Source organism: Panthera tigris, chromosome D3 (genome assembly GCF_018350195.1).
Source record: "Panthera tigris isolate Pti1 chromosome D3, P.tigris_Pti1_mat1.1, whole genome shotgun sequence".
NCBI lineage: Eukaryota > Metazoa > Chordata > Mammalia > Carnivora > Felidae > Panthera > Panthera tigris.
Window position 1 is genome coordinate 20,877,898 of NC_056671.1, and position 11,874 is coordinate 20,889,771.

The 11,874-nt window shown below is 44.3% G+C and overlaps 1 gene segment (V, D, J or C); it reads right to left on the bottom strand.

The window, feature by feature from the left end:
* Positions 1-2,233: 2,233 nt before the first annotated feature.
* Positions 2,234-11,874, bottom strand: LOC122232724. The segment is given in 4 exon segments: positions 2,234-2,276; positions 3,009-3,244; positions 11,368-11,693; positions 11,813-11,874. Coding segments are annotated over 4 exon segments (651 nt in total).

Below are 11,874 nucleotides of genomic sequence, written 5' to 3' on the forward strand. Positions count from 1 at the left end.
TATTTTTAGGTAATTTCCTTGGCTTACTACATTAAAACAAAAGGAAATAACAATGAATTTATATCTGATGAAGTCCTATTTAGCAAGTTTCATTTTTTGTTTTTCTTTTTTTGTTTTTTCATGGGTTACCCTGACAGGGTCTTATTTAAACAAATTTATAGAAACCCTACATCCTGAATATTTTCTCCTTTATAATGTTTGTAGCTTCATGTTTTACAGTTATGTCTATAATCCCTTTAGTGATTTTTTAATATATAAAAAGTGAGTTTTAAGTATGATTCATTTCTCTCTCAAGATATCCAATTGTTCTGTGGCCATTTGTCCAAAAGTCCATCCTTTCTCCTCAGAAAGGCTTCTTCTACTTTGTAAAAGAAAAAAATCATTTATCCTTCATTCAGTGGGTCCGTTTCTGGGTTTTATGTTCTGTTACACTGACCAGTGTGTCTATCCTCTATCCATAGCACCCTGACTTGCTAGGACAGGAACTGAATTACACTTTTATACAATGTGGGAAGAACTGGCATATTTACTATAATGAGTCTTCTAATCCATGAACGGAACTTATCTTTCCTTGTTTTAGATCCACTTTTATTACATTTACCAGCATTGTCCAGATTTCAGCACCTGTGGCCTACACTTGTTTTGCGAAATATGCCCCTAAATCATTCATCGAGTGGTTTTAAGGTTTTTTTTTTTTATTTTCACCTGTTTATTGCTAGTATGTATACATATATATGATCTTCTATGTTGATCTTTATTCTAAAATGTTTCCAAAATTATTTATGACTCTTTGAATTTATATATTTGCATACCTAATTGTAGGTTCCTTTGTAGTTTTCCTGTAGGTCATTCTCTCACCTGAAATGGGACAATTGTCTCTTGATCTTTTTCATCTGAATGCCTCTCATTGTTTGTCTTGCCTTATGGTTCTGACAGACACATCCAGTCCTATGTGGAACAGCAGTGTTGAGATAGGACATGGTGGCCTTGCTCCCTACCCGAGGTGGGAAAGCTTTCAGTGCTTCATCTCTGGGTGTGTTCACTGAAGGGAAGGCATTTTATAGTTTTCTTTACCAAATTGAAGATGTACTCTTCCATATTGTGTTCTCAGAAAACTTTTATCACTCTCATTCATATACTCATTCATTCTTTTCCATGAGCACAAATAGGCCTTGAGCTGTGCAGGAAGTGGAAGAGAATTCATCCTACCTGAGAGAGTGAGGAAGACGCTTTCATCGGTCTTTCTTTTTTAATTTTTTTAATGTTTATACATATTTGAGAGAGAGACAGATGGAACACAAGTGGGGGAAGGGCAGAGAGAGAGGGAGACCGAATGGGAAGCAGGCTGGAGGCTCCGAGTTGTCAGCAGAGAGCCTGACATGGGACTTGAACTCAGTAGGCATGAGATCATGACCTGAACCGAAGTCAGATATTTAACTGACGGAGCCACCCAGGGGCCCCTGGGGTGGGCCTCTGCTGTCCCTGATTGCTGGCCAAAACCACATGGATTATTCCATTCTATCCCACATACCTTCGCACCCCAAAAACATCCTGTCCTCTGTGACAAAACTGGCACCCCAGTTAGAGGCCCGTGGTTGTCTGGACCCTCGTTACTGAGCTGTTCCTGATGGCTGCCAGGTGCTGGGTCCACAGCTCTGGGCTCACCCGTGTGCTTCATACACATGCCCACAGCACCCCTTTCTGGCTCCGTTACAGGCGACAAAGCACGTGAAAGGCAATGTGAGTATCGCGCCTGGGGGAAGGGAAAGCCCTCTTGACTCCTGCCACTTCCACGGCCCCCTCCTCACTACTGGGGGAGATCCCTCAGCTCAGGGCCCATCACTGGGCTGCAACCTTCTCACCCGCACCCACCCCTCCATTCCCTACAGCAGCCTCCCCAGATCCTGACCCTCCCTCATGGGTTTACATGAGTGGAGGACAGGGTGACCAGAGACCTGGCCCCTGAGGAATGATGTGTCCTCGGCTGGCACAGCAGGCAGACAGAAGCCTGGACCGGCCACATCCCACGGTTTAGGATGGCTGGGGTGCTCCTCCTCCCTCTGACCCCAGATTACTGAGCAGGGTCAGACCCCGGGCCCTCACCTGGATTCCTCTCCTGTCTACTGCTTTTGGGAATGGGGGAGTCCATCAACAAGGACCACAGGGGAAGGGATTGGAAAGAGGCAGCTCTGCCTTGTCAGAAAGACAGAGATGGCTCCCTGGGACCCACCTCTCAGCACAGCTCTTCCAGCAGGACCCGAGCCTGGACCCCTGACCTGAGGAGGAGAGGTCTGATGGGGACACAGTCAACAGCCTCTACCTGGTCCCCTCCTCACGTTCCCCTCTGGCACCTTGATCATCTATGCAGCACTGAGACATCATCACAGCACATCAGATTCGGGGGTTTCCTGTCAACCCCTCCAATGTTCCAGGTCCACCTCACTGCCTCACCCTTGTTCACTCTCCAGAAACATCTTATGTGTTGCTATTCATACTTCTTTGTCCTCTTTCTCTCTCAGGACATTTTCAGCAACATGAGGACGTAGATTGTCCCTAGCGCACTCACGCCGAACCTAAGCCCAAGGGTCATGCCTGGCACATACTTGGTGTTCACCAGAGGGTGTGCGGGGACAGATCTCTGTACAGTCGTCTATCCTGATCAGGAACATATGGAATCTGCCTGCTTCCGACCCAACGGGGACTCAATTCCCAGGACAGCCTGCCCCCAGGTGTGCAGTAAATCCTGCCCAACGGAAGAAAATGAGACAATGTTTTGCAGAGTAGGGCTGGGTTTCCGGGCACAATTTGAGAGAACAAGGACACTATTTCTAGACGAAATTCCCTAGCCTTGTCTAAGACTCCACTTTTAGAAGAAACGAAGAAAGAAGCAGCTGTGTCGGCCAAGGGGTGTGAGCTTCACAGGAAGTCCATTGCTGCGGGGACAGCAGGTTTGGGTCTCCCTTCCCCACAGGCCTGGAGCAATGTGAGCTTTGAGACTGTGGTCCCACACTGAGCAGTAATAATCAGCCTCATCCCCAGGCTTGAGCCTAGAGATGTTCAGGGAGGCCACGTTCCCTGACCTGGAGCCTGAGAGTCTGGACGGGACCCCCGCAGGCCGAGCACTGCTACCATAGATGACAATGTTGGGGACACTGCCTGGGAGCTGCTGGTACCAGGACACACCTCCAGCCCCAACATTGCTGCTGCTTCCGGTGCAGGAGGTGGTAACAGTCTTATTCACAGGCTAGGACACTGCAGATGGCTGAGTCACCACTGACTGGGCCCAGGACCCTGCAAGTCAGAAGAGAGACACGGGATGAGAGAGAGGGGTCAGTGGACAGGGCCCATACATGGTTCCACAGTCCTCTCGTCTCCAGCCCTGATCCCAGCCTCCAGCCACCTGTGCAGTGAGCCAGCAGTGCGAGCAGGAGAGGAGCCCAGGCCTTGGTGGAGACCCCTGCTCAGCAGTGTGTCCTCAGTGTCCCTCAGCCAGGCTCCTAGAGTCTCTCTTATTGCCTCCAGCAGCCCAAGGGGAGGGAGAGACCCTTCATGCAAACCAGCCCCCTCCCCCTGGCTGGCCAGCCCCAGCCTGAACCCTGAAGCTGACCCTTGTCTGGAAATCTCACCCCAGGAGGGGATGGAGCGAAAGCTGTGGGGCCTGACCTGGGGCTCCCCAAGGGCCTGTGAGCACCCAGAGGCTAAGCCACAGTGAGAACCAGAGCCAGGTGGATTGATTTCTTAATTTCTCTTTCTGCGGCTTCATTATCAGTGTATAGAAATGCAACAGAGTTCTGTACATTGATTTTGTATCCTGTGAGTTTACTGAATTTATTTCTTGGTTCTGACAGTTTTTTGGTAGAATCTTTAGAATTTTATATATACAGGCAGGCTGTTTGGAGAAGTTGGCTGCGTAGGAGGATGCTGGGCTCACCTATCCTGCTGATCACTTAGATTCCACCCAAATCTGCTAAATAACCCATAAAACCACCAGAAGACTAGCAGAATGGACTCTCCAGAGTCAAGTGTACACAAGTGGTCCATGGAAGAGGGTAGGAAGGGTGGAGAGGTGGTGCGCACTACACGGACTGGTGGGAGAGATCCGGGGCAGAGGCGGGGCAGCGCGCCAGGCAAGGCAGAGCCCCCAAGTGTGGCTTGCAAAAGCGGAGGGGCCGGATTCCATGAGTTCGGACAGCCAGCGGGACTTGACATCTGGAATTATAAAAGTCAACAGCCCTGCTCGGGGAGCTGGAGGGCAAAAGGACACCGGGTGGGAGAGGTGTTGAGCTCCAGAAGACAGAGCTCAGCTCCCCGGGGAACAAGGGCGCCCTCCAGTGCCATCTCCCTTTCCCATCCCCGAGCTGAACTCCCAAAGGGAACCAGTTGCCATCACTGAACTTGCATGCACCGCACAAACACCCAACGCTGTGCTTCTGTAGATCCATCCCTTGGACGGGTCTGCCTGCTTCCCTCCTGGTGCTGCAGGGCCCTTCCCACAGGGGACCACCGACAGCAAACTGAGCTGAGCCTGCCCCTCCCTCCCTGGTGCACCTTGCGGATCCACCCTGGCTAATACGCCAGATCCCATACAAGCAGCACCGCAAGCCTGGCAGTGTGCAAGTAGCCCAGACAGGGGCCACACCACTCCACAGCGAGTCCTCCCCCAGGCAGAGGGGAAGATAAGGTACACACCAGTCTGACTGTGATGCCAGCGGTTGACTAGGAACAGACATCAGGTGTGACTGCGGCCCCGCTCATCAACACAAGTTACTCCAGACAGTACAGGGGAAGTGCCCTACAGTTCTGTGCCACCCCACAGACTATCCAAAATGATAAAATGGAAGAATTCTCCTCAAAAGAAACTCAAGGAAGGAGCGGCAGCTAACGAATTGATCAAAAACAATTTAAGCAATATCACGGAACATGAATTTAAAATAATAGTCATAAAATTAATCGCAGGGCTTGAGAAAAGGAAAGAGGACAGCAGAGAATCTATTGCTACAGATACCTTGGGACTAAGAAACAGTCATGAGGAGCTAAAAAATGCTATAAATGAGGTGCAAAATAAAATGCAGGCGACCACAGCCCAGATTGAAGAGACAGAGGAGAGAATAGGTGAGCTAGAAGATAAAATTATGGAAAAAGAGGAATCTGAGAAAAAGAGAGATAAAAAAAATCCAGGAGTATGAGGGGAGAATTAGAGAACTAAGTGATGCAATGAAACACAACAATACCCGTATAATAGGAATTCCAGAAGAGGAAGAGAGAGAGAAAGGGGCTGAAGGGGTACTTGAACAAAACATAGCTGAGAACTTCCCTGATCTGGGGAAGGAAAAAGGCATTGAAATCCAAGAGGCACAGAGAACTCCCTTCAGACGTAACTTGAATCGATCTTCTGCACGACGTATCATAGTGAAACTGGCAAAATACAAGGATAAAGACAAAATTCTGAAAGCAGCTAGGGATAAACACGCTCTAACATATAAAGGGAGACCAATAAGACTTGTGACGGATCTATCTACTGAACCTTGGCAGGCCAGAAAGGAATGGCAGGAAATCTTCAATGTGATGAACAGAAAAATTATACAGCTGAGAATCCTTTATCCAGCAAGTCTGTCATTCAGACTAGAAGGAGAGATAAAGGTCTTCCCAAACAAACAAAAGCTGAAGGAATTCATCACCACTAAACCAGCCCTACAAGAGATCCTAAAATTGAAATTGAAGAAGACACAAAGAAATGGAAAAACATTTATTTCGTGCTCATGGATTGGAAAAATAAATACTGTTAAAATGTCAATACTACCCAAAGCAATCTACAGATTCAATACAATCCTAATCAAAAACTGCACCAGCATTCTTTTCAAAGCTAGAATAATCCTAAAATTCATATGGAACTACAAAAGATCCTGAATAGCCAAAGTAATATTGAAGAAGAAAACCAAAGCAGGAGGCATCACAATCCCAGACTTTAGCCTCTACTACGAAGCTACACTCATCAAGACAGTATGGTATTGGTGCAAAAACAGACACATAGATCAATGGAATAGAATAGAGAACCCAGAATTGGACCCACAAATTTATGGCCAACTAATCTTTGACATAGCAGGAAAGAGTATTCAATGGAAAAAAGACAGTCTTTTTAGCAATGGTGTTGGGAGAACTGGACAGCAACATGCAGAAGAATGAAACTAGACCACTTTCTTACACCATACACCAAAATAAACTCAAAATGGATGAAAGACCTAAATGTGACACAGGAAACCATCAAAACCCTAGAGGAGAAAGCAGGCAACAACCTCTTTTACCTCAGCCGCAGCAATTTCTTGCTTAACGCATCTCCAAAGGAAACGGAATTAAAAGCAAAAATGAACTATTGGGACCTCATCAAGATAAAAAGCTTCTGCACTGCAAAAGAAACAATCAATAAAACTTGAAGGCAACCAATGGAATGGGAAAAGGTATTTGCAAATGACATATCAGATAAAGGGCTAGTATCCAAAACCTATAAAGAACTTGTCAAACTCCACACCCCAAAAACAAATAATCTATTGAAAAAAATGGGCAGAAGACACGATTAGACACTTTTCCAAAGAAGACATCCAGATAGCCAACAGACATGAAATGATGCTCAACATCAGTCATCATCAGGGTTATACAAATCAAAGCCACACTGAGATACCACCTCGCACCAGTGAGAGTGGCTAAAATTAACAAATCAGGAAACTATAGATGCTGGCGAGGATGTGGAGAAACGGGAACCCTCTTGAACTGTTGGTGGGAATACAAACTGTTGCAGCTGATCTCGAAAACAAAAAATTAAAAATAGAACTACCCTATGACCCAGCAATAGAACTGCTAGGAATTTACCCAAGGGATATAGAAGTTCTAAGTCATAGGAGCACATGTACTCCAATGTTTATAGCTGTGATTTCAACAATAGCCAAATTAGGGAAAGAGCCTAAATGTCCACCAAATGATGAATGGATAAAGAAGATGTGGTTTATATATACAATGGAATACTACTTGGCAATGAGAAAGAATGAAATCATGCCATTTGCAGTAACATGGATGGAACTGGAAGGTATTATGCTGAGTGAAATAAGTCAGTCAGAGAAGGACAGATATCATGTTTTCACTCATATGTGGATCTTGAGAAACTTAACAGAAGTCCATGAGAGAAGGGAAGGGGAAAAAATAGTTACAGTGAGGGAGGGTTTGCCTCTGTATTTAAGAGAACAAATTGAGAGTGGATGGGGGTGGGGAAGAGGGGAAAATGGGTGAAGGGTATTGAAGAGGGCACTTGTTGGAATGAGCCCTGGGTGGTGTATGTAAGCCAATTTGACAATAAATTATAGTAATAAAAAACCCAAAACAAAAACCCCAAATCCTACAGGACAAAACAGGCAGCAACCTCTTTGATCTTGGCCACAGCAACTTCCTACTAGACATGTCTCTGGAGGCAATAAAAGCAAACATGAACTATTGGGACTTCAAGATAAAAAGCTTTTGCATGGTGAAGGAAACAATCGACAAAACTAAAAGGCAACCGACAGAATGGGAGAAGATATTTGCAAATGACATATCAGATAAAGGGTTAATATCCAAAATCTATAAAGAACTTATCAAACTCAACATCTCCCAAAAATAATCCAATGAAGAAATGGGCAGAAGACATAAATAGACAGTTTTCCAAAGAAGACATCCAGGTGGTTGACAGACACATGAAAAGATGCTCAACATCCCTCATCATCAGAGAAATACAAATCAAAACCACAATGAGATACCACCTCACAACTGTCAGAATGGCTAAATACAACAGGTGTTGGTGAGCATGTGTAGAAGGGGAACACTTTTGCACTGTTGGTGGGATTGCAGACTGGTGCAGCCACTCTGGAAAACAGTAGGGAGACTCCTCAAAAAATTACAAATAGAGTTACCCTATGGCCCAGCAATTGCACTACTAAGTATTTATCCAAAAGATACAAAAACTGCTGATTTGAAGGGGCATATGCACCTTGGTGTTTATAGAAGAACTATCAACAATCAACAAAGTATGAAAAAAGCCCAGATGTCCATCGACTGATGAATGATTAAAGAAGATGTGGTATCTATATATACAATGGAATACTACTCAGCAATCACAAAGAATGAAATCTTGTCATTTACAACAATGTGAATGGAACCAGTGTGTATTATGCTAAGTGAGATAGAGAAAGACTGATTTCACTCATATGTGGAATTTAAGTAACAGAACAGATGAACATTGGGAAGGGAAGCAAAAATAAGATAAAAACAGAGAGGGAAGAAAACCGTAAAAGACTCTTAAATACATCATAAAAACTAAGAGTTGCTGGAGGAGAGGTATGTGGGGGGATGGGCTAAATGGCTGATGGGCGTTAGGAAGGGCACTTGTTGGGATGAGCACTGAGTGTTATATGTAAGTGATGAATCACTGGGTTCTACCCCTGAAGCCAACACTACACTGCATGTTAACTAATTGAGTTTAAGTAAATAAAAAATTTTAAAAAGGTTGTTTGAGTTTTCCTTACAGGGAGACTAATGTTGCTGTATTATGAGAGTGTCCTGTTACATCCCATAACCCCCTGCACAGGTCCTGAGATTTGATGTCTGCATTTGTCATGAGACTAAAATGCTTTCAACCAAAACGTGTCTACTGTTCATGCTTCTCAGGCTGGGTTTTCACTTACCCTTTACAGTTACCCTGGGAATTCATTATTTCTTCTGTCTCTCTGACATACATATGATTCATTTTCCTTTTTATTAGTCCAGATTTATAATTGTTCTCGGTATGAGGACCGGTATAAACCATTACACTGTACAAGGGCCCTCTGTCGTCTTAGAATTTCTCCATTTCTACATGAGAGGGCCTCCAGGATAAGGTACCCAACCCATATTTAGCCTTAATCATGTTTATTTGGTAAATGCCCTAGGGATTGACCTTAAAAAGAAAACAGCATTTTATATATTTCTTTTCTGTAATCTCAAGGCCTTCTATGAAATTGAAGAATGGGTTCATAGGCTCTGTTCTCTAAAATATTCATACACAATTGACCATCACTCCAACCAAAGAGTCAGGGGAAAACCAAAGAGAGAAAAGAATTCTGACACATGCAATTAAACCTTAGTGGTCTCACCTTAGCCAATTAGATCTGCAGCAATCTCATTTCAAATAAGGTTACATCCTGAAATATAAGATTTGGGGGAACTTTTTATCATATGAATTGGTAGAGACACAGTTTAACCCATAACAATTTATTCAGATTTTCTTAGTTTTTACCTAATGTTCTTCTTCTGTTCTAAGATCCAGTTCAAGGATTCTTTGTGATGTTTAGTCATGATGTTTCCTTAAGCTTCTCTTACTGTGAAACTTTCTTAGACTCTCCTTCTTTTTTGTACCTTTGTCCATACTTACTGAGTGGGGATTATGCCTGACATCCTTCAGGGCCAAGTATTTACACTTGTTCCTTGAAATATCTGCATGGGAATATGTCTCTTCTCCTTCCATTTATTCATTTATACAATCAGTTAACAATATGGATCATGGACAGATATTTTAGACTTTGAGTTTTAACCCCATACTATTACATTTATTTGGTTGCTCAAATCTTTCCAGTTTTGCCCAATGGGAGCCCTTTAATTTGGCTCATGAGGTCCTTGACACACCCTGTCATTGTGTGTGTGTGTGGGGGGGGGGGGCGCACACACGCACACACACTTGCATGTATGTGGTGGGTGTGCACTGATGTGCTTGTGTTTGTTTTGAAGGATTCTTCACTTTCTGACACTACAGTGTACTCTATGCTCATCCTGTGTAATTCCTGACTAGGAATTAAGCACTTCTCCAAAGAAGCCTACATCTCTTCCCTGGAGAACAGTATTAGAAAGCAGTATGTGGGAAAATGCATCTCATGCCTATGAGGCATCATTGCTTCCAGTCTTGTTCAGATGACAAAGGCATATATATGAGTACACTAACCCAACAATGTGCACATATTGGTGACTATTTCCATATTACACATGATTCCAAACTGCCGTCTCCAGCTCTAATCCATGACCACACACTTCACTTAAGTCTCTTCCCTTGGTTATAGCTGTGACTTTCCATTCCTAAAGTGAGCAATCTGGCCCCACCACCACCATTTACCTGCTTGTTCCGTTCCAGTACATAGTGCAGCCAATTCAAAATAATCTACCTGTTCCCCCATGGGATACCACCTTATCTACTAGAGTTCAGAACTTGCATGCAGTTTCTTACATCTTTACATGTAGAGGCTCCACCCATTTTCAAAGTCACACAGCTCAGCAGCTTTCTCCCAACCCCTGCACTGAGGTGGGTTCACGCATTTGCCTTGGAAGTCAATAGAATTGTCACATTCTGCATTCCATCATGGGCCCCAACTCTCCTAAATTAGTTTTTTGCATGTGCACTCTAAGGTTCTGCCATGTGGCTGTACAGTTTTCAATGAGTTCTGGCAATGCCATAGTGTCATTTCAGTGTCATTATACTAACATATAGAATGATTGTATTGCTGGGAAACATTTTCCTCTCTTCATATGATCAACTTTTTTTCTACTTTCAGTCCCCCAGAAACCACAAATGTTTATACTCTCGAGAGTTTTGCCCTTTCCAGTATGTGCTATAACTCTAATCGTCCTGTGAGTCATATCCCATTTTATAAATGTACCACCTATTTGGTGGCATCTTAGTTGGTTCCAGGTTTGAGTGATTAGAGATAAACCTGGAAAAAACATCCATGTGCAGATTTCTGGTTGCTTTCAATTTTTAGTGTTTAGGAATGAAACTGCTATAGACGTTCACATGCAGTTTTTTTCCTATGGACAAAATTTTTTGGGTTTATTTTTATAATTTTGTAATTTTAAGTTGGCATCTATTTCTCAAATCAGGAACTAAGACAAAAACTAACCAGCACCATTTATAACCAATTGGGTAAAATATCATATGCAAACAAGACTGACTTTTTCTTCAAGAAGAGCATGGGTGTAACTGAGGTCCCATGATAAGTTCAGAGGCAAAATAAAATGTTTCATTTATTTAAAAAAAAAAAAAGAAAAAATAATATGATCCAGCCTAGAAGCAAAATACCCCAGAAAACAAAAAACAAAACAAAAACATCTGTTTCATGAAGACTCTTTGTCTAAGAATGGTCTGCTCAGAGTGAATTTGAGAACAGAAGGGACAGGAAGAGCCTCAGTCACACGAGGTGTCGCTGGATGGACCTGGGCCCAGAGTATCAGCAAAGGAATAAGGAGCATCACAGGCCTAGCTGAGCAGGCGACTGCTGGTCTGTTCCCTCTCTTTACAGATGAGAAAGCAGGTTTTTGTCTCACTTCCCCACAGGCCTGGACCACTGTGCGAGCACTGCTGTCCCACGATGAGCAGTAATAATCGGCCTCGTCCTCAGCCTGGAGCCCAGTGATGGTCAGGGTGCCTGTGTTGCCAGACCTGGAGCCGGAGAATCGATCTGGGACCCCGGAGGGTCGATTGTTATTACTATAGATGATGGTTTTGGGGGCCATTCCTGGGAATTGTTGGTGCCAGTTCACACCATAACCACCAATATCAGAGCTGCTTCCAGCGCAGGAGATGGTGACCCTCTGGCCCAGAGAACCAGACACTGAGGGCGGCTGAGTCAACCTAGACTGGGCCCAGGACACTGTAAAGGGGGAGAGACACAGAGAAGGTGATGCTGGTATAGAGACAGGAGGAAGAAGCAGGGCCCATTTTGTCCTCCCAGGAAAGTGTGTCCCTTTCCCCTGTCCCCACATCAGTCACCTGTGCAGTGAGCGAGGAGGATGAGGAGGAGAGGAGACCAGGCCATGGTGGAGGTTATCGCG